The sequence below is a fragment of the Salmo salar genome, chromosome 09 (assembly GCF_965601325.2).
Source record: "Salmo salar chromosome 09, fSalSal1, whole genome shotgun sequence".
NCBI classification, from domain to species: Eukaryota; Metazoa; Chordata; class Actinopteri; order Salmoniformes; family Salmonidae; genus Salmo; species Salmo salar.
Window position 1 is genome coordinate 57,499,192 of NC_138299.1, and position 24,548 is coordinate 57,523,739.

At 44.6% G+C, this 24,548-nt stretch overlaps 1 protein-coding gene across 1 annotated transcript in view; it reads right to left on the bottom strand.

The window, feature by feature from the left end:
* eif2ak3 (eukaryotic translation initiation factor 2-alpha kinase 3) overlaps positions 1-24,340 on the bottom strand; it is a 50,155-nt gene extending 25,815 nt beyond the window's left edge. The window contains exons 1-2 of the mRNA XM_045723806.2: positions 23,656-24,340; positions 6,196-6,325 (exon numbers count right to left, since the gene is read on the bottom strand). Coding sequence (XP_045579762.1) covers positions 6,196-6,325; positions 23,656-23,975 — 450 coding nt within the window. The 5' untranslated portion in view covers positions 23,976-24,340. The remainder of the gene's footprint in view (positions 1-6,195; positions 6,326-23,655) is intronic.
* Positions 24,341-24,548: the final 208 nt, after the last annotated feature.

The window sequence follows — 24,548 nt, forward strand, 5'->3', positions numbered from 1 at the left end:
TCACACCGTACTGTTGAGGGACGCCGTGCCGACCGCCTATCACACCGTACTGTTGAGGGACGCCGTGCCGACCGCCTATCACACCGTACTGTTGAGGGACGCCGTGCCAACCGCCTATCACACCGTATTGTTGACGGACACCGTGCCGACCGCCTATCACACCGTACTGTTTAGGGACGGCGTGCCGACCGCCTATCACACCGTAGTGTTGAGGGACGCCGTGCCGATCGCCTATCACACCGTAGTGTTGAAGGATGCCGTGCCGACCGCCTATCACACCGTACTGTTGAGGGACGCCGTGCCGACCGCCTATCACACCGTACTGTTGAGGGACGCCGTACCGACCGCCTATCACACCGTACTGTTGAGGGACGCCGTACCGACCGCCTATCACACCGTACTGTTGAGGGACACCGTGCCGACCACCTATCACACCGTACTGTTGAGGGACGCCGTACTGTTGAGGGACACCGTGCCAACCACCTATCACACCGTACTGTTGAGGGACACCGTACTGTTGAGGGACACCGTGCCGACCACCTATCACACCGTACTGTTGAGGGACACCGTGCCGACCGCCTATCACAACCGTACTGTTGAGGGACACCGTGCCGACCGCCTATCACACCGTACTGTTGAGGTACGCCGTGCCGACCGCCTATCACACCGTACTGTTGAGGGACGCCGTGCCGACCGCCTATCACACCGCGATGGATCCCTTGCAGTCGGCATCCCAGGGAGCTGGGGATTTGAACGGCTGAGAGGGTATGAGATGCTCTCGTGTCAACACACTAACGCTGCCAAATTCTCTACATCCCTCACCCATTTTTTTTTTTGGTACCTTTATTTTAGCAGACAGGTCCGTTAAGAACAAATTCTTATTTACAATGACTGCTTGACAAATCAGACAGACCGACATGCACAACCACACTCCTACCTCTGCAGCTAGTTTAAAGCTTGTGGACATTTAGGCTTCAGAATATAGAACATATGATATACAATGGTGTTCCTAGGGCGTCACACTGGGCCCCTCGTCACACTGGGCCCCTCGTCACACTGGGCCCCTCGTCACACAGTCCACTACTTAGAGACAGTCAAATTTTCTTTTTTTTTTTTTTTTTAATTTTTTTTTAAACAGACAGCCTTACCCAGAGGGTGTGTTTTTAAACAGACAGCCTTACCCAGAGGGTGTGTTTTTAAACAGACAGCCTTACCCAGAGGGTGTGTTTTTAAACAGACAGCCCACTGGTCTAGCTGCAGGCTACTCTTCACTCTATTGCTTTTCAACTGTTTATGTGTAGGCGTAAGCCTGTGTGTGTGTGTGTCTCTGTGTGTGTGTGTGTGTGTGTGTGTGTGTGTGTGCCTATGCATGTCTGTGTGTGTGTGCTGTGCGTGTGTGTCTGTACTGTGCGTGTGTGTTTGTGTCTCTGTGCTGTGCGTGTCTGTTCTTCTATCCCTGTGGGAACCTAACATCCCAGAAGTCCTCACAACAGATAGTATAACATGGGGGTGTGAATATCTGAACATGGAGGTGAACGGCACACGTACACATCTCTATTATCTCAAGGCTTATAAATCCACACATCTCTATTATCTCAAGGCTTCTAAATCCGTCTTTAAACCCGTCTCCTCCCCTTCATCTACACTGATTAAAGTGGATTTTACAAGTGAACATCAACAAGGGATCATATCTTTCACCTGGATACACCTGGTCAGTCTGTCCTAATGTTTTGTTACCTCTGGTTTGCTGGGGCTGGATGAGATCAGACATCCTGACCCGATGTCTTGGTGTAGGTCCCACTGTTTACATGTTATAGGTTATATTATATATATGTTATGTACAGAGCCTTCAGAAAGTATTCATACCCCTTGACTTATTATTTTGTTGTGTTACAGCCTGAATTCAAAATGGATTAAATGTGACATTTTTTTTCCCTCACCCATCTACACACAATAGCCAATATTGACTGAGTGTTTTTTTTTAAATGTATTGAAAAGGAAATACAGAAATATCTAATTTACATACATATTCACACTCCTGAGTCAATACTTTGTAGACGCACCTTTGGCAGCGATTACAGTCTCTTTTGGGTAAATCTTCAAAAGCTTTCCACACCTGGATTGTGCAACATTTGCCCAAAATTATTTTCAAAATTCTTCAAGCTCAGTCAAATTGGTTGTTGATCATTGCCAGACAACCATTTCCAGTTCGTTGCTATAGATTTCTAAGTAGATTTATATCAAAACTGTAAATCGGCCACTCAGGAACATTCACTGTCTTCTTGTTTAGCAACTCCAGTGTAGATTTGGCCTTGTGTTTTAGGTTATTGTCCTGCTGAAAGGTGAATTCATCTCCCAGTGTCTGGTGGAAAGCAGATTGAAACAGGTTTTCCTCTAGGATTTTGCCTGTGCTTAGCTCTATTCTGTTTCTTTTTATCCTAAAAAAACTCCCCAGTCCTTAACAATGACAAGCATACCCATAACATGATGCAGCCACCACTATGCTTGAAAATATGGAGAGTCGTACTCGGTAATGTGTTGTATTGGATTTGCCCCAAACATAATGCTTTGTATTCAGGACAAAAAGTTAATTTCTTTGAAACATTTTGTGCAGTAATACTTTAGTGTCTTGTTGCAAACAGGATGCATGTTTGGGAATATTTTTATTCTGTACAGGCTTCCTTTTTTTCACTCTGTCAATTAGGTTAAATGTTATGTCACAGGTCATAGGTTATACAACATAACATATAGCCTATGTCATAGGTTATATGTTATAAGTTATGTCATGTCACAGGGTATAGGTTATACGTTATGTCACAGGGTATAGGTCATGTCACAGGTCATAGGTCATGTCAAAGGTTGCATGTCATAGGTCAGGCCACAGGTCATGCCACAGGTCATGTCACAGGTCATAGGTTATATCACAGGTTATAAGTCATAGGTTATGTCACAGGTTATAAGTCATAGGTTATGTCACAGGTTATATATTGTCACAGGTTATAGGTCATGTCACAGGTTATATATTGTCACAGGTTATAGGTTAAATGTTATAGGTCATATGTTATGTCACAGGCTATATGTGATATAGGTTAAATGTTATATTTTATGTCATAGGTTATATGTTATAAGTTACAGGTTATATGTTATGTCATAGGTTATAGGCCATGGTCATGTCACAGGTCATAGGTCATGTCACAGGTTATATGTCATGTCGCAGGTGTCATGACATTGGCCTGTGGGTAAGGTTTATGACCCCCCCATAAATACCTTTCTCCCTTCCCCTCTCTTTTTGACCCTACTGAAGGACTTGAATAGCCTGTGTTAAATATAGAGAGTCTGGGAACATCAAACAAATGGGGAAAGGAACCATATTTTGGTAATAAAACCAGTTGGAAATATGCTTGGGAACGTAATGAGTATGGATGTCAGTTCGGTTGTCATCTGAGACATTATGACTGATGACAGGACGACATAAACTGTACCTGAGAAAGTATACACCCTCTAGTTATCAGAGTAACATGGAATTGTTATGCAATTGAAATGTTTGATATTGAAAATGTTTGTTAGGAGATTAAATGTAATTTTAGCTTCCAAATGAGAGAATTGGGTTTTCATAAGGAAAGTGCCCTGCTTGATCAGTGGCCCACCCCTGTGAAGAGACAGGGGTTATAAACGATGAAACACATCCTTCCCCCTCTCCACTATATAAGCCTTTGACGAAAAGATAACCACATGTTCCAGTACGTGAGGTCTGCAGCCTCTACGTTAGAAGGACACATGTCAAGTACAGAACTAAGCCAACCTCGGCGTGAGCTTTGGTGGCGAATGGTATGAACTTTGAGCTTATTCACTACAGAAGTGATACTTCCTAGCCGTTGAGTTAGCAGCGGCCGCTGTAGACGTGGGCTAGGAAAGGACGGACGACGGATCCAGTCTAACAACCAGACGAAGATACCACCACGTATCCAATGGACCACCAGAGACATTCTTCCGAGGACAGGAAGATCTGTTGGCCAACCCGGCCAGCATCTACGACCAATCTACCGAAGCGCAGCTCAGAGTAAATATTTATTGCATTTTTCTTTTCCAAATGGGCGGTAATTTAGAATGCATAAGATAATGTATTTACGATAGCATAGCTGCTGTTTCTTTGTTCCTAAATCTTCCTGCTCTTTCATTCAAGCCCAACCCCCTTTCCTTTGTGTAACCAGCCATCATGTATGACATCATTTGTATTCGGTGTATTTGTAATTCTGTGTGATTAGTTTAGGTATTTTGTAAATAAATAATTAAACCCAATTTTGTATTGCTGATTCAACTTGTAGGACAGCGGAGTCAATCACCGCCTTCCGGAGACACCTGAAACTCCACCTCTTTAAGGAATACCTAGGATAGGATAAAGTAATCCTTCTAACCCCCCCCCCCCCCTTAAAAGATTTCGATGGTTGTTCCACTGGATATCATAAGGTGAATGCACCAATTTGTAAGTCGCTCTGGATAAGGGCGTCTGCTAAATGACTTAAATGTAAATGTAAATAGACGGCTACAAATAATACAGATGAGAACTCTCTTGGTAGATAGTGTGGTCTACAGCGTATCATAAGGTACTCTACCTGAGGTGAGCAATACCTCAAGACTTCTTTAATATTAGACATCGCGCACCAGGTGTTATTGACAAAAAGACACACACCCCCACCCCTCGTCTTACCAGAGATAGCGTCTCTGTTCTGCCGGTGCATGGAAAATCCTACTTGCCCTATATTGTCCGTATCTTTGTTCAGCCACGTCTAGGTGAAACATAAGATGTTACATTTTTTTTTAAATGTCCACGTTGGTAGGATAATCTTAAAATCGTAGGTCGTCCATTTTATTGTCCAATGATTGCACGTTAGTGAGAAGAATGGAAGGTAGTGGGAGTTTACTCGCTCGCCTCCGGATTTTCAGAGTGATGCCCGATCTGTGGCCTCTTTTCCTGCGTCTTTTCTTCACGCAAAAGGCGTGGATCTGGGCCTGTTCCAGTGAAAGCAGGATATCCTTCTCGTCGGACTCGTTATATGAAAAGGTTTCTTCCAGTCCGCGGTGAGTAATCACTTTTCTGATGTCCATAAGTTATTTTCGGTCATAAGAGACGGTAGCAGCAACATTATGTATAAAATAAGTTACACAAAACGCAAAAAATAACAAAATAGCACAATTGGTTGGTAGAATGTAAAACTTCAGCCATGTTCTTTGGCGCCATCTTTTCATAGGCTATAGGTCATATGTTATGTCACAGGTTATATGTTATATGTCATAGGTTATATGTTACGTCATAGGGTATAGGTCATATGTTATGTCACAGGTTATATGTCACAGGTTATATGTCATAGGTTACATGTTATGTCATAGGGTATAGGTCATATGTTATGTTCCAGGTTATGTCACAGGTTAAAGGTGATATGTTATGTTATAGGTTATATGTTACGTCACAGGTGATATGTTATGTCCCAGGTTATAGGTTGTGTTATGTAACAGGTTATGTCATAAATTCTATGTTATGTCATAGGTTATATCATTTACATTTTAGTCATTTGTAATTAGGTTATATGTTATGTCACAGGTTATATGTTATGTCACATGTTATACGTTATGTCATAGGTTATACTGTATATGTTATGTCACAGATTATAGGTTATATGTTGTCACAGGTTATGTCACAGGTTATAGGTCATAGGTTAAGTCACAGGTGATATGTTATGTCAAAAAGTTACATGTTATGTCATAGGTTATATGTAATGTCATATGTTATGTTATAGGTTAGAGGTAATGTCATAGGTTATATGTTATGTCATAGGTTCAAATCAAATTTTATTGGTCACATGCAATAACATCTGCTAACCATGTGTAAGCGAATTGCTTATTATAGGTTGTGTCATAGGTTATGTGTTATAGGTTGTGTCATAGGTTATATGTCATAGGCTATATGTCAAAAGCTATATGGTATGTCATAGGTTATATGTTATGTCATAGGTTACAGGTTATATGTTATGTCATAGGTTATATGTTATGTCATAGGTCACAGGTTATATGTTATGTCATAGGCTATATGTTATGTCATAGGTTAGGTCATAGGCTATAGGTTAGGTCATAGGCTATAGGTTAGGTCATAGGCTATAGGTTAGGTCATAGGTCATAGGTTCATAGGTTATAGGTTACCTCTGGTTTGCTGAGGCTGGATGAGACCAGACATCCTGACCCTACGTCCAGGTCCCACTGTTTGCGTCCCTGGTTGTAGGGGTCTAGAGCTGAGATACGACCGTCCAGAGTACTGATGATCACCAGAGGGCTGGGGAAAAAGGGAAGACCCTGGGGTTAATACCTACACAGCATCAGTGGATTTATCCACCTATTAGTCAGATCAGGGGATTTATCCACCTATTAGTCAGATCAGGGGATTTATCCACCCATTAGTCAGATCAGGGGATTTATCCACCCATTAGTCAGATCAGGGGATTTATCCACCTATTAGTCAGATCAGGGGATTTATCCACCTATTAGTCAGATCTGGCGATTTATCCACCTATTAGTCAGATCTGGCGATTTATCCACCTATTAGTCAGATCAGGGGATGGCTGTTTAATAACACACCCTCTGTTTAAAAACACACCCTCTGACTAGGATGATCAACAACTAGCATGGGTTGCTAATATGACCAGGATTATCATCAACTAGCATGGGATGCTAATATGACTAGGATTATCATCAACTAGCATGGGTTGCTAATATGACTAGGATGATCAACAACTAGCATGGGTTGCTAATATGACCAGGATTATCATCAACTAGCATGGGATGCTAATATGACTAGGATTATCATCAACTAGCATGGGTTGCTAATATGACTAGGATTATCATCAACTAGCATGGGTTGCTAATATGACTAGGATTATCAACAACTAGCATGGGTTGCTAATATGACTAGGATTATCATCAACTAGCATGGGTTGCTAATATGACTAGGATTATCAACAACTATCATGGGTTGCTAATATGACCAGGATTATCATCAACTAGCATGGGATGCTAATATGAGCAGGATTATCATCAACTAGCATGGGTTGCTAACATGACTAGGAATATCAACAACTAGCATGGGTTGCTAACATGACTAGGATTATCAACACCTAGCATGGGTTGCTAATATGACTAGGATTATCATCACCTAGCATGGGTTGCTAATATGACTAGGATTATCATCACCTAGCATGGGTTGCTAATATGACTAGGATTATCAACAACTAGCATGGGTTGCTAATATGACTAGGATTATCAACAACTAGCATTGGTTGCTAATATGACTAGGATTATCAACAACTAGCATGGGTTGCTAATATGACTAGGATTATCAACACCTAGCATGGGTTGCTAATATGACTAGGATTATCAACACCTAGCATGGGTTGCTAATATGACTAGGATTATCAACACCTAGCATGGGTTGCTAATATGACTAGGATTATCATCACCTGGCATGGGGGCTAATATGACTACGATTATCAACAACTAGCATGGGGGCTAATATGACTACGATTATCATCACCTAGCATGGGTTGCTAATATGACTACGATTATCATCACCTAGCATGGGGGCTAATATGACTAGGATTATCAACAACTAGCATGGGGGCTAATATGACTAGGATTATCAACAACTAGCATGGGGGCTAATATGACTAGGATTATCAACAACTAGCATGGGTTGCTAATATGACTAGGATTATCAACAACTAGCATGGGTTGCTAATATGACTAGGATTATCAACAACTAGCATTGGTTGCTAATATGACTAGGATTATCAACAACTAGCATGGGTTGCTAATATGACTAGGATTATCAACACCTAGCATGGGTTGCTAATATGACTAGGATTATCAACACCTAGCATGGGTTGCTAATATGACTAGGATTATCAACACCTAGCATGGGTTGCTAATATGACTAGGATTATCATCACCTGGCATGGGGGCTAATATGACTACGATTATCAACAACTAGCATGGGGGCTAATATGACTACGATTATCATCACCTAGCATGGGTTGCTAATATGACTACGATTATCATCACCTAGCATGGGGGCTAATATGACTAGGATTATCAACAACTAGCATGGGGGCTAATATGACTAGGATTATCAACAACTAGCATGGGTTGCTAATATGACTAGGATTATCAACAACTAGCATGGGTTGCTAATATGACTAGGATTATCAACAACTAGCATGGGTTGCTAATATGACTAGGATTATCAACAACTAGCATGGGTTTCTAATATGACTAGGATTATCAACACCTAGCATGGGTTGCTAATATGACTAGGATTATCAACACCTAGCATGGGTTGCTAATATGACTAGGATTATCAACACCTAGCATGGGTTGCTAATATGACTATGATTATCATCAACTAGCATGGGGGGCTAATATGACTACGATTATCATCACCTAGCATGGGGGGCTAATATGACTAGGATTATCAACAACTAGCATGGGGGCTAATATGACTAGGATTATCAACAACTAGCATGGGTTGCTAATATGACTAGGATTATCAACAACTAGCATGGGTTGCTAATATGACTAGGATTATCAACACCTAGCATGGGTTGCTAATATGACTAGGATTATCATCAACTAGCATGGGTTGCTAATATGACTAGGATTATCATCAACTAGCATGGGTAGCTAATATGACTAGGATTATCATCAACTAGCATGGGTTTCTAATATGACTAGGATTATCATCAACTAGCATGGGTTGCTAATATGACTAGGATTATCATCAACTAGCATGGGTTGCTAATATGACTAGGATTATCATCAACTAGCATGGGGGGCTAATATGACTAGGATTATCATCAACTAACATGGGTTGCTAATATGACTAGGATTGTGCCATTGGCTGCCGGACAATGAAAGTAAGTTGATTTGAAATCCAATAGAAAATGAGAAAAATATATTTCAATGGCATATGGAAGTCTTTATAAAATAACTGCCACCACGTTTCTATGGTCAGATTTTGGCTTTGCTTCTTTGAAGCAAGTTAAGACATGCCTCATAATATGAAGTAAAATGTTAAGGTTTCAACCAATTAAGCATACGTTTTCAAAATGCATACTGCCTCCAGCTCATTGCAAAGTGGTGCTTGACGTGTTGATAGCCTGCCTACCGTTGCTTCAATAACCAGTAGAGAAATAAAAATATTAGCTATTTTTAAATCGCTGCCATCAAAACTGTTTTAAATACGAGATTGCATTTAGAATTGTTGCGCAATGATTGGAGGAGCCGTAGCAGCAGGAGGAAGAGACGTAGCAGCAGCAGCAGCAGGAGGCGTAGCAGCAGGAGGCTTAGCAGCAGGAGGCGTAGCAGCAGGAGGCGTAGCAGCAGGAGGAGCCGTAGCAGCAGGAGGGCCGTAGCAGCAGGAGGAGCCGTAGCAGCAGGAGGAGCGCTCAGCAGTCTGACAGTTTGACCACCAGGCTGTATATCCTGTGACGTGTGATCAATAAGAATCATAATGACTAAGGAAACTACACGCGCCAATTTAATTCCACTAAATTATGCAAATGACCAACAGACCAATAAGCATGACCGGTCAAATGTATTTCCATCCACTGGTATGTTATTAATTAATAGCCTAAAAAGATTTATTTCATAATGGGATTTTTTTTCTTCTCCCGGCCAGTACCCGTTTTATATATATATTTTATACAAAAGCCTGCTCTACAGACAGCTAGGAGAGGAAACATTTAACTGAAGTAGGAAACAGCCATATCCACTCAGCACACTGTTTACATTGTCAACAGCATACAGTGTTTCCCTATAACTTGTACATCGGACCAGTGTGGTGCTGATAAGACAACTTTATTATCCACAAAGCTGACACAGGACTGCTTTACATAATTAGGCTAACACATGTTTTCTTTTTAAATCAACTCTCACAATCTGTTTTCATTTATACCACCACGCTGTCTACAGCAACAGCCAATCGTAACGCTCCAGCACCAAACAAGCTTGCTTTCACGTGCACACGATTGGCTGCACATCTCTGCCAAAAAATATTAGGATGATTGGTTGTTGCTAAGCAGTAGGCATTCTGAGACACAGGAAGCTGGACGGGGGTGACTGTGAAGGCCACGCCCCCCTTAGACACTGAATATAGAACAGAGGAGAAGAACGTGTCCCAAATGGAACCCTAATCCCTATACAGTGACCTACTGTTGATATTTACATGGAAGTCATTTAGCAGACGCTCCTGTACAGGAGAAATCAGGGTAAAGAGTCTTGCTCAAAAGGCACATCAATAGGTTTTATATCCTAGTCGGCTCTGGGATTTGAACCAGCGACCTTGCATTACTTTTTTTATTTCGGATTTATTTTATTTAACTAGGCAAGTCAGTTAAGAACAAATTCTTATTTACAATGACGGCCTACCCCAGTCAAACCCTAACCCAATTGTGCGCCGCCACTACGGGACTTCCATTCACGGCCGGTTGTGATACAGCCTGGAATCAAACCAGGGTCTGTAGTGACGCATCTAGCACTAATATGCATTGCCTTAGACCGCTGCGCCACTACTGGCCCAACGCTCTTAACAGCTAGCCTACCTACTGCCACTTTGATTAGGGCCCGCGGGGGGGCCACAACGTCAGGGTAACTAATAATAATGGGTCCTAGAGCAACAACGTCAGGGTAACTAATAATAATGGGTCCTAGAGCAACAACGTCAGGTCCTAGAGCCACAACGTCAGGACAACTAATAATAATGGGTCCTAGAGCAACAACGTCAGGGTAACTAATAATAATGGGTCCAAGAGCCACAACGTCAGGGTAACTAATAATAATGGGTCCTAGAGCCACAACGTCAGGATAACTAATAATAATTGGTCCTAGAGCAACAACGTCAGGGTAACTAATAATAATGGGTCCTAGAGCCACAACGTCAGGGTAACTAATAATAATTGGTCCTAGAGCAACAACGTCAGGGTAACTAATAATAAATGGGTCCTAGAGCCACAACGTCAGGGTAACTAATAATAATGGGTCCTAGAGCCACAACGTCAGGATAACTAATAATAATGGGTCATAGAGCCACAACGTCAGGGTAACTAATAATAATGGGTCCTAGAGCCACAACGTCAGGATAACTAATAATAATGGGTCCTAGAGTCACAACATCAGGATAACTAATAATAATGGGTCCTAGAGTCACAACATCAGGATAACTAATAATAATGGGTCCTAGAGCCACAACGTCAGGGTAACTAATAATAATGGGTCCAAGAGTCACAACGTCAGGGTAACTAATAATAATGGGTCCTAGAGCCACAACGTCAGGTCCTAGAGCCAGAACGTCAGGATAACTAATAATAATGGTCCTAGAGCCACAACGTCAGGGTAACTAATAATAATGGGTCCTAGAGCCACAACGTCAGGATAACTAATAATAATGGGTCCTAGAGCCACAACGTCAGGTCCTAGAGCCACAACGTCAGGATAACTAATAATAATGGGTCCTAGAGTCACAACGTCAGGATAACTAATAATAATGGGTCCTAGAGCCACAACGTCAGGGTAACTAATAATAATGGGTCCTAGAGCCACAACGTCAGGATAACTAATAATAATGGGTCCTAGAGCCACAACATCAGGTCCTAGAGCCACAACGTCAGGTCCTAGAGCCACAACGTCAGGGTAACTAATAATAATGGGTCCCAGAGCCACAACGTCAGGGTAACTAATAATAATGGGTCCTAGAGCCACAACGTCAGGGTAAGTAATAATAATGGGTCCTAGAGCCACAACGTCAGGGTAAGTAATAATAATGGGTCCTAGAGCCACAACGTCAGGGTAACTAATAATAATGGGTCCTAGAGCCACAACGTCAGGGTAACTAATAATAATGGGTCCTAGAGCCACAACGTCAGGGTAACTAATAATAATAATGGGTCCTAGAGCCACAACGTCAGGGTAACTAATAATAATAATGGGTCCTAGAGCCACAACGTCAGGATAACTAATAATAATGGGTCCTAGAGCCACAACGTCAGGTCCTAGAGCCACAACGTCAGGGTAACTAATAATAATGGGTCCTAGAGCCACAATGTCAGGTCCTAGAGCAACAACGTCAGGACAACTAATAATAATGGGTCCTAGAGCCACAACGTCAGGATAACTAATAATAATGGGTCCTAGAGCCACAACGTCAGGGTAACTAATAATAATGGGTCCTAGAGCCACAACGTCAGGATAACTAATAATAATGGGTCCTAGAGCCACAACGTCAGGGTAACTATGGTCACTCCATACAGTATTGAATGAGAAATGTGCCACGCTGTACTATTTTCCAAGTTTCACAATAGTGCTGTCTGAGCCAACACAGAGCGCCAATTAGCCACGCTCCTCTCCACAGAAACACAGAACAGAGGTCCTCAGAGAGACGTCAAGTCAAGTGTCCACACAGACAGACCAGAGCTGGTAAACAGAGACACACACAGAGAGAGCAGTTCACAAGAGTTAGGGCTCGCTGTTTAACAGAGACACACACAGAGAGAGCAGTTCACGAGAGTTAGGGCTCGCTGTTTAACAGAGACACACAGAGAGCAGTTCACGAGAGATAGGGCTCGCTGTTTAACAGAGACACACACAGAGAGAGCAGTTCATGAGAGTTAGGGCTCGCTGTTTAACAGAGACACACACAGAGAGAGCAGTTCACGAGAGTTAGGGCTGAACAGTCTTCAGCTCCATTGAAGAATAGTACCCAGGATGTTTACACCGGCACAGTCTCCAAGGAGCCCCTATCATTCATCTAGACCAATCACAGCAGCCTGCCTCCAGCCACAACCAATCACACCACAACTCCGCTCCTCACTTAGCCAATCAAGGAGCACCTCTTCAGGTTCTGAGCCAATGAGAGAGAGTGTCTGGTTGTAACCATGCAACAGCAAGCAGCCCTGGTTACATGCTGGTGTGTTGCTGTTCTGCTCCATTCCCTCCTCTGCCCTCCCCGACCAGGCAGCAGAAGAGGAGAGCCGCGCCCTGCACAATGAAAATATAGCAACATGGGGAGCACCTGGAGAAAGTTATGGCTGCAGAGAGACAGAGAGACAGAGAGAGAATGCAGAAAATAATAGCTCCACTAAAACTACACTGAACAACAATATAAAACAACATATAAAGTGTTATTTCCATGTTTCATGAGCTGAAATAAAAGATCCCAGAAATGTTCCATACGAACAAAAAGCTTATTTCTCTATAATGTTTTGCACAAATGTGTTTATATTATATCCCTGTTAGTGAGCATTTCACCTTCGAAAGATAATCCATCCACCTGACAGGTGTGGCTTATCAAGAAGCTGATCTATTTTACACCTTTATTTAACAAGGAAAGTCAGTTAAGAACAAATTCTTATTTACAATGACGGCCTACCGGGGAACAGTGGGTTAACTGCCTTGTTCAGGGGCAGAACGATAGATTTTTACCTTGTCAGCTCGGGGATTCAATCTAGCAACCTTTCGGTTACTGGTCCAACGCTCTAACCACTAGACTACCTGCCGATTAAACAACATGATCATTACACAGGTGCACCTTGTGCTGGGGGACAATAAAAGGCCACTCTAAAATGTGCAGTTTTGTCACGCAACACAAGGCCACAGATGTCTCAGAGGGAGTGTGCAATTGGCATGCTGACTGCAGGAATGTCCACCAGATCTGTTGCCAGAGAATTTAATGTTCATTTCTCTAACATAAGCCGCCTCCAAAGTTGTTTTAGAGAATTTGGTAGTACGTCCAACCGGCCTCACAACCACAGACCACGTGTTACCACGCCAGCCCAGAACCTCCACATACGGCTTCTTCTCTTGCGGGATCGAGAGAGGACAGGAGAGAACTCTCCTCTCCTCCCTCCCTCACTCACTCTCCTCTCCTGTCCTCTCTCCATCACCCGCCTCCCCTGTCCTCTCTCCATCACCCGCCTCCCCTGTCCTCTCTCCATCACCCGCCTCCCCTGTCCTCTCTCCATCACCCGCCTCCCCTGTCCTCTCTCCATCACCCGCCTCCCCTGTCCTCTCTCCATCACCCGCCTCCCCTGTCCTCTCTCCATCACCCTCCTCCCCTGTCCTCTCTCCATCACCCTCCTCCCCTGTCCTCTCTCCATCACCCGCCTCCCCTGTCCTCTCTCCATCACCCGCCTCTCCTGTCCTCTCTCCATCACTCGCCTCTCCTGTCCTCTCTCCATCACTCGCCTCTCCTGTCCTCTCTCCATCTCACTACTCTCCTCACGTGGTGAAATCAAAACTCTGTAGCACCATGCTCCAGCCCACTGATTTGTCAGTACCCGGTCTTGATCTGTGGTGCTGATTGGTTGTTGCTAAGCAGTGAGGAGCTATGTACAGAACAACATGGCATCATGGTCCTAACGACTGTCTACCTCCCTCCCTCCGCCCCTCCCTCCGTTTCCCTCCCTCCTGCTGTCTACCTACCTCTCTCCATCCATCGCCTACCCCACCTTTTCCCTCCTACCACACCCAATACTGCAGTAATGCAGAATGGGTCCTCAGCGACTAACATATTAATGAAATAATGTACTCTGAAAGCAGAGTTTAATAACACCATCATTGATCATGAATTATTCATCAGTCCAACCTGTTATAAGGATGGCACTGGTGTGATGGTTCTACTAGTTCTACCGGAACAGTCTGGTTCTACCGGAACAGTCCGTTTTAGGGTGTGAGGGTTCTACCGGAACAGCCCGTTTTAGGGTGTGAGGGTTCTACCGGAACAGCCCGTTTTAGGGTGTGACGGTTCTACCGGAACAGTCTGTTTTAGGGTGTGACGGTTCTACTGGAGTAGTCTGTTTTAGGGTGTGATCGTTCTACCGGAACAGTCTGTTTTAGGGTGTGATCGTTCTACTGGAGTAGTCTGTTTTAGGGTGTGCTTTAGAACCATGTCAAGGACTGCTACTTCATGTGTTACAGTATAAACTTGACAACTAAACTATTGAAAACAACTTTTCAATGACTATAGATGACAATTTAGTTACAACTTAAAACAATAATTTCTCCTCAGCTGAGTATGTGACTGTTTCTTAAGAGAAGCCTCCTCGTGGAGGAGTTGGGAGAGAGAAGACAGCGAGCCTCCTCGTGGAGGAGTTGGGAGAGAGAAGACAGCGAGCCTCCTCGTGGACGTGTTGGGAGAGAGAAGACAGCGAGCCTCCTCGTGGAGGAGTTGGGAGAGAGAAGACAGCGAGCCTCCTCGTGGACGTGTTGGGAGAGAGAAGACAGCGAGCCTCCTCGTGGACGAGTTGGGAGAGAGAAGACAGCGAGCCTCCTCGTGGACGAGTTGGGAGAGAGAAGACACCGAGCCACGCATTTACTCAATGACAGGACCTTCATTTTGGTCAGAAGTTGTATTTATACACCAACAACCGTCCCGGTTACAGAACAATTTCCCCAGTTACAGAACAATTTCCCCAGTTACAGAACAATTTCCCCAGTTACAGAACAATTTCCCCAGTTACAGAACAATTTCCCCAGTTACAGAACAATCTAGTGAGACAAAGAAAACAAGGACATGAAATCTCCCCTCCTCAACTCCTTACCCCCTCTTCCCTCCTCCCCCTTTCCTCCCCCCTCCTCTCAAACCTCCACCCCTCTCCCCTCCTCCCCCTTTCCTCCCCCTCTGCTCCCAAACCTCCTCTCCCCTCTCCTCCTCCCCCTCTGCTCCCAAACCTCCTCTCCCCTCCCTCTCCTCCCAAACCTCCTTCCCATCTTCTCTTAAACCAACTCTCCCTCTCCTCCTCCCCCTCTGCTCCCAAACCTCCTCTCCCCTCTCCTCCTCCCCCTTTCCTCCCCCTCTGCTCCCAAACCTCCTCTCCCCTCCTCCCCCTTTCCTCCCCCTCTGCTCCCAAACCTCCTTCCCACTCTCCTCCTCCCCATCTTCTCTTAAACCAACTCTCCTCTCTCCTCCTCCCCATTTCCTCCCCCTCTGCTCCCAAACCTCCTTCCCACTCTTCTCCTCCCCATCTTCTCTTAAACCAACTCTCCTCCTCCCCCTCTCCTCTCAAACCTCCACATCTTCTCTTAAACCAACTCTCCTCTCTCCTCCTGCCCCTTTCCTCCCCCTCTCCTCCCAAACCTCCACCCCTCTCTCCTCCTCCCCCTCCCCCTCTCCTCTCAAACCTCCACCCCTCTCTCCTCCTCCCCGTTTCCTCCCCCTCTCTCCTCAACCCCCTTCACTTGCCTACTGTTCTTCCTCAACTCAAGCACTATCCCCGTCCTCCGACGTAATTGGCCAACAAGTTTCCCCAACTCAGACCGGCTGATTGGCTGTTGCTAAGCAGTAAGCTGTGGGAGCCGGCCAGATAGTGGCAGCGGCTCAGAGTTCCACTGAAACACCTCCTGAGAGCTCTATAGAGCAGGGTCATCCTACCCACCACAACTCTAATACAACACCTCCTGAGAGCCCTATAGAGCAAGGTCATCCTACCCACCACAGCTCTAATACAACACCTCCTGAGAGCCCTATAGAGCAGGGTCATCCTACCCACCACAGCTCTAATACAACACCTCCTGAGAGCCCTATAGAGCAGGGTCATCCTACCCACCACAGCTCTAATACAACACCTCCTGAGAGCCCAATAGGAGCAGGGTCATCCTACCCACCACAGCTCTAATACAGCACCTCCTGAGAGCCCTATAGGAGCAGGGTCATCCTACCCACCACAGCTCTAATACAACACCTCCTGAGAGCCCTATAGAGCAGGGTCATCCCACCCACCACAGCTCTAATACAGATCAATGTTCAGATGTAAACAGAAAACTTTCAAAGTGGTTTGAACTGAACCCCCTTAACTACACAGCCCAGTCTAATAAAGCCCCTTAACTACACAGCCCAGTCTAATAAACCCCCTTAACTACACAGCCCAGTCTAATAAACCCCCTTAACTACACAGCCCAGTCTAATAAACCCCCTTAACTACACAGCCCAGTCTAATAAAGCCCCATTAACTATGGCAACACAGGCCAGCGAGGTGACTTTCTTCTCTCAGTCTTGTGAGAACTGTAAGCTGCCCAGAAACTGCAGATCATAGTGAGATCGCCATAGAGGGCCGACGCTATTTATAGATCTGATAGAGCGAAGCATCGTAGGTCCCACTATATAGGGAATAGGGTCCTACTTGGGACAGCCAGTGGAAAGAGACGACTTCAAGAGCATATATATATATATATATATATATATATATATATATATATATATATATATATATATATATATATATATATATAAAAAGAGAATTAAAAACAACAATCCTCCCAGCCAGACATATTCTTGTCCTGTTGGGGCTGCTGGGACTTTTCTACGATACGATAACTGTCTCTCTCCTGTCCACGCGGTGTGTTTGACCTCGAGTTGCCAGGTAGACCTACTGGCCTCTAGAACGGCACAGGTTTCATAACTTCTATCAAGTCGGCGGCAGCGTAGCCTAGTGGTTAGAGCGTTGGACTAGTAACAAAAAAAAGTTTTAAATCCCTGAGCTGACAAGGTACAAATCTGTCGTTCTGCCCCCTGAACAAGGCAGTTAACCCACTGTTCCTAGTCCGTCATTGTAAATAAGAATTTGTTCTTAACTGACTTACCTAGTTAAATTAAAAAGGTAAAATAAAATAAAAATAAAAAGTCAAAGTGCTTATATAGCCAGTCCAGTATGACTATAATAACCTATGATCATACAGCTAGCCCACAACTTAGAATGTGGACTTGATGTCTAATGATTTAGCTTTATGCAACATCCTTGTGCGTACATTTTGGCTTGTCTTGATTCACTGGTTTTATGCAGCAACAAAACTTTTTTTGGAGAGAGCGATGGTCCTCTTAATTACAATGTGGATTTGTGAGGCCTCCCGAGTGGCGCAGCGGTCTAAGGCACTGCATCTCAGTGCTAGAGGCGTCACTACAGAACTGGGTTCGATCCCAACTGTCACAACCGGCCGTGATCGGGACGGTGCACAATTGGCCCAGAGTCGTCCGGGTTAGGGGAGGGTTTGGGGGGGGGGCGTCTACAGTAGGTTCAGTCCCCTCAGCGTCTACAGTAGGTTCAGCGTCTACAGTAGGTTCAGTCCGTTCAGCGTCTACAGTAGGTTCAGCCCGTTCAGCGTCTACAGTAGGTTCAGTCCCCTCAGCGTCTACAGTAGGTTCAGCGTCTACAGTAGGTTCAGTCCGTTCAGCGTCTACAGTAGGCTCAGCGTCTACAGTAGGCTCAGCGTCTACAGTAGGTTCAGTCCCCTCAGCGTCTACAGTAGGGTCAGCGTCTACAGTAGGTTCAGCGTCTACAGTAGGCTCAGCGTCTACAGTAGGCTTCAGTCCCCTCAGCGTCTACAGTAGGTTCAGCGTCTACAGTAGGTTCAGTCCCCTCAGCGTCTACAGTAGGTTCAGTCCCCTCAGCGTCTACAGTAGGTTCAGTCCCCTCAGCGTCTACAGTAGGCTCAGCGTCTACAGTAGGTTCAGTCCCCTCAGCGTCTACAGTAGGCTCAGCGTCTACAGTAGGTTCAGTAGGCTCAGCGTCTACAGTAGGTTCAGTCCCCTCGGCGTCTACAGTAGGCTCAGCGTCTACAGTAGGTTCAGCGTCTACAGTAGGGTGTGTAGCTTGTTGTTTACTCAACAGAGGGACTATATATATATATATATATATTTATTAAGAGGGAGATGGGTAAAGTGTTTCAAGGGAACTCAGATTTTAGATCCAGTCGTTTATGGAACATCAAGACTTGTTCATTTTGAAAGTGATTATGTGCATCACAGAAAGCTGCCCCAGGGGAAACAGCTTACCCCACAAAGTGGTTCCTACTATTTGGAAACCATTAAAACGGTTTAGCCCTGTGGGATAAACAAGGACTGAAGCAATGATGTCACATAGACAGTATGTAGGCCTTGGTAGGCTACGGATAGACCTTAAGGTGAGCAGACGAGCAGACAAACAGACCTGACGGTGAGCACTCTCTGACTGAGTCCCATATCTGTCCCACTAAACAAACACTAGTGGCGGCTGAAACAGAAAGGCTGGCTGGCGGAGAGCCCAGAGACATTGCCGTTGATCACACTGGTTGCATCCCAAATGGCACCCTTCTCTATTTAGGGTGCTACTTTTCACTAGTATTTATATAAGTCCCCAACTTTAACTATGTACATAAACCCAGACAGACCAGTGTCCTTTACAGCAAGCCTTTCCCTGACCTACAGAGAGAGAGAGAGAGAGAGAGAGACCAGTGTCCTTTACAACAAGCCTTTCCCTGACCTACAGAGAGAGAGACCAGTGTCCTTTACAACAAGCCTTTCCCTGACCTACAGAGAGAGACCAGTGTCCTTTACAGCAAGCCTTTCCCTGACCAACAGAGAGAGAGAGAGAGACCAGTGTCCTTTACAACAAGCCTTTCCCTGACCTACAGAGAGAAAGACCAGTGTCCTTTACAGCAAGCCTTTCCCTGACCTACAGAGAGAGAGAGAGAGAGAGAGACCAGTGTCCTTTACAACAAGCCTTTCCCTGACCTACAGAGAGAGAGACCAGTGTCCTTTACAACAAGCCTTTCCCTGACCTACAGAGAGAGAGCAGTGTCCTTTACAGCAAGCCTTTCCCTGACCTACAGAGAGAGAGACCAGTGTCCTTTACAGCAAGACTTTCCCTGACCTACAGAGAGAGAGAGACCAGTGTCCTTTACAACAAGCCTTTCCCTGACCTACAGAGAGAGACCAGTGTCCTTTACAACAAGCCTTTCCCTGACCTACAGAGAGACCAGTGTCCTTTACAACAAGCCTTTCCCTGACCTACAGAGAGAGAGAGAGACCAGTGTCCTTTACAACAAGCCTTTCCCTTCCCTGATACCCAATCACAACTATGTTGGCTTAAAACATGCTCAGAAAATCCAGTCAGTGGCGCAGACTAGGGCATCACGCAGTGCGTGTGTGCGTGTCTACCTGCACCATGATATGAGCCGAGTCGTCGTTGACTCAAGTTCCACACAAAGTGCTTTTAAATTCTCTTCGGGTTGATCACATTCTCCTCTCATCAGTCTGTGTGTTTTCAGTCAAACTCTAACTACCGTCCAACATCTATAGGGTTAGGACACGCGGGGTTAGGACACGCGGGGTTAGGACACGCGGAGTTAGGACATGCGGGGTTAGGACACGCGGGGTTAGGACATGAGGACACGCGGGGTTAGGACATGAGGACACGCGGGGTTAGGACACACGGGGTTAGGACACGCGGGGTTAGGACATGAGGACACGCGGGGTTAGGACATGAGGACACGCGGGGTTAGGACATGAGGACACGCGGGGTTAGGACATGAGGACACGTGGGGTTAGGACACGCGGGGTTATTTAGGACACGCGGGGTATCATCTATAGGACGTATAGCTTATCAACTGTGTTCTGTAGGACGTATAGCTTATCAACTGTGTTCTGTAGGACGTATAGCTTATCAACTGTGTTCTGTAGGACGTATAGCTTATCAACTGTGTTCTGTAGGACGTATAGCTTATCAACTGTGTTCTGTAGGACGTATAGCTTATCAACTGTGTTCTGTAGGACGTATAGCTTATCAACTGTGTTCTGTAGGACGTATAGCTTATCAACTGTGTTCTGTAGGACGTATAGCTTATCAACTGTGTTCTGTAGGACGTATAGCTTATCAACTGTGTTCTGTAGGACGTATAGCTTATCAACTGTGTTCTGTAGGACGTATAGCTTATCAACTGTGTTCTGTAGGACGTATAGCTTATCAACTGTGTTCTGTAGGACGTATAGCTTATCAACTGTGTTCTATAGGACGTATAGCTTATCAACTGTGTTCTATAGGACGTATAGCTTATCAACTGTGTTCTGTAGGATGCACACAGATTTTTAGATGTTATCACAGGTGCAGTGAAATGCTTGTGTTTCTATCTCCAACAGCGATAATAATAATAATACCTAGAAAACAATAGGCACATAATCCCAAAATAAAAATTAACATAATGCCAGAGTCCAGACTAGACACTGAGTGTACAAAACCTTAGGAACACCTTACTAATATCGAGTTTAAACCCCCCTTTTCCCCTCAGAACAGACACAATTCATCAGGACATGGACTCTACAAGGTGTTGAAAGCGTTCCACAGGGATGCTGGTCCATGTTGATTCCAATGCTTCCTACAGTTGTGTCAAGTCGGCTGGATGTCCTTTGGGTAGTGGACCATTCTTGATACACACAGGAAACTGTTGAGCGTGAAAAACCCAGCAGTGTTGCAGTTCTTCACACACTCAAACCACTGCGGTTAGCACCTACTACCATACCCTGTTCAAAAGGCACTTAAATATTCTGTCTTGCCCGTTCACCCTCTGAATGGTACATATACACAATCCATGTCTCAAGGCTTCAAAATCCGTCTTTAAACCCGTCTCCTCCCCTTCATCTACACTGATTGAAGTGGATTTAACAAGTGACCTCAATAAGGGATCATAGACTGACCAGGTGTAAGCTATGTCATGGAAAGAGCAGGTGTTCCTAATGTTTTGTACACTCAGTGTATGAAAGAAAGAAATTCCACAATTTAACTTTTAACAAGGCACACCTGTTAATTAATTGAAATGCATTCCAGGTGACTACCTCATGATGCTGGTTGAGAGAATGCCAAGAGTGTGCAAAAGCTGTAATCAAGGCAAAGGATGGCTACTTTGAAGAATCTCAAATATATTTTGATTTGTTTTAACACTTCTTTAAGTTACTACATGATTCCATATGTGTTATTTCATAGTTTTGATGTCTTTACTATTATACAACAATGTAGAAAACAGGACAAATAAAGAAAAACCCTGGAATGAGTAGGTGTCGGTACTGACCGGTACTGTACTTCCCAAACAAGTCTAAATAAAAATGTACAAGGAATTTACAATTATCTATGTATTGTTTTTGACCAAATCCACGTGCCACGTCCACTAGGTCAATAACAAGATAGAAATCCACGTGCCACGTCCACTAGGTCAATAACAAGATATAAATCCACTTGTCACGTCCACTAGGTCAATAAATAAATAAATAAATATCCTAGTGGATATGCGCAGGTGGATTTGGTCAAAAACAATACATAGATAATTGTAAAATCCTTGGACATTTTTATTTAGACTTTTTAGGGAAGTAAATGCTGGGCATAAGGGCAGTGAATTATCATAGTTGCCCAGCGAAACTCCATATTTGGTGAATAACAAAGGTATTTTGACAAACATTTGACAGCTCTGCAAGTGTTATTTAATTTAACTAGGCAAGTCAGTTAAGAACAAATTCTTATTTCACAATGACGACCTACCGCGGACAAACCCTCCCCTAATATGTACGAGGCTGGGCCAATTGTGCGCCGCCCTAATGGGACAATGTAATGTAGCTAACTGTGTATAGATGAGATCCTCTCCTCTGCCCAGATACTGGTTCGAGCTATACATTAACCAAAGAACAGTCCATTCTGTATAGTGACTGTCGCTTCCCACTGGGAAGATGTCAATTCAATGTCTAGTTCAGATTTATATTTGGGTTGTATTGTCAACTAACGTGCATTCAACAAAACATTTCATTAGGTCATCGGATTTAGGTTAAAAGTTGGGTGAAAACTCCCGAGTGGCGCAGTGGTCTAAGGCACTGCATTGCAGTGCTTGAGGTGTCACTACAGACCCGGGTTCGATCCCAGGCTGTGTCACATGACTGGGAGACACAAGAGGCGGCGCACAATTGTCCCAGCGTCATTTCAGGTTAAGGGAGGGTTTGGCAGGCCAGGATTTCCTTGTCCCATCACGCTCTAGCAAGCTGACTTTGGTCACCAGCTGGAAGGTGTTTCCTCTCATTGGTGCGGCTGGCTTCCGGGTTAAGTGTGCAGTGGGTCGTGTTTTTGGAGGACGCATGGCTCTCGACCTTCGCCTCTCCCAAGTCCGTAGGGGAGTTGCAGCAATGTGACAAGACTGTAACTACCAATTGGAAACCACAACATTGGGGAGAACAAGTGGTAAACAATGTTTTGGGGTGAAAACAATACGAAATGCCCTTTTTGTAAATCCAATTGATTCAAAGTCCTAGATTTGGAGGGGGTTGAAATTACGTGGAAACAACATGATTTAACCCGTTTTTTGCCCAGTGGGTTGTCAGGTTTGTCCGGGAGCCAGAGATGCGCTTTATGATGGAAGAGGAGCGGAGAACCCGGAACCCCGCGTGTGACACTTCGGGTTTGATGACAGCTCTTGCTGCACTCAGCAAAAATCACCAGATGCAAAGCAACAACAAAAAAAATCACTTAACTTTCAAATACATTTGCCACATAAACGTTATGAGTGATCATAATTAGGAGAGCAATGTAACGAACGTTTACTGAGAACGAGTTCGTAGGTATTAAACCCAACAGAGAAAAAAAACTTGGTGTTTAGTTACATTGTTTGCGCACCAATTGTCTCCCCGTTCTCTGAAACTGGGAGCAGCGACCATTGTAACTGTGAGCTGATGAACCACCGTGTTGGGAAATCATTATGGTTAACAGTTTGCCAGTTACACTGATCTCACCACAACCCCCACTAATAAGTTGTTTAAGTACTAAACATGATTCTCACCGTTTCGGTCTGATGTTTTCATCACTTTCTCCGTACGACTCCTCACCGTTCCCGGTCGCCCCGTTCTCATCGTCATGATCCTCCACGGTCACGTCCCCGATAACACCCGGAAGAGGACCACGGATACTTTCCAAGCCCCGTTCCACCAACACCCCTTGGTTTCCATCCTCCCCGGCTGTGTGTGACCCCAGAGCGGCTGCGGTTTGAGGCTCTCTCCCGGTGGTAAAACTCAGAGTTGGAGACGTCCCAGTCAGAGCCCTTAAAAACAACATGAGCACTAGGGATATGCTCACGTTCCCAAAGTGAAAATCCCTTTCCATTTGTAACAATGGCACATCAGTACATAAACTATTTACATGCCAAGCTCAAAGTAAAAAATAGCAGAGTTGGTTTTGTACAAGTGAATATAGATAAGGGCTGTTGTTTGTTCCAAGTCATTTCCTTCGCCAGGTAAACAAACCACCGTTAAGGCACCATACTGTTATTCCCTTATACCGGACACAAGACTGGCCTTAGTAACGCTAACTCCCTCCCCGTCTCCGCACAGCTATAGGATAAAACCCGCTAGCATCTTAAACACAGAATAATAACAAGCACCGCGGCGCCATCAATCTGTCCAACCGGTGTACGAAGCAGAAACCGATTGAACGAAACATTTGTCGATCAAAACAAACGGGGAAAAAAAAGTAAAAAAATCCGCGATCCGGCCCCTCCCCTTCCTCCCCCCCAAACACTAAATCTGATTGGACAAGCGCCTATCCATCAAAATAGAGGTAGATTTTACGCATGCGCGGTCACGCGCACCGCAAAGGGTGCACAAAACAAAAAAAAAAAAAAACACCGGGTGACGTCAGAACGTTTCTAAGTGACGTGTCCTCTGGTTTTACAAACAA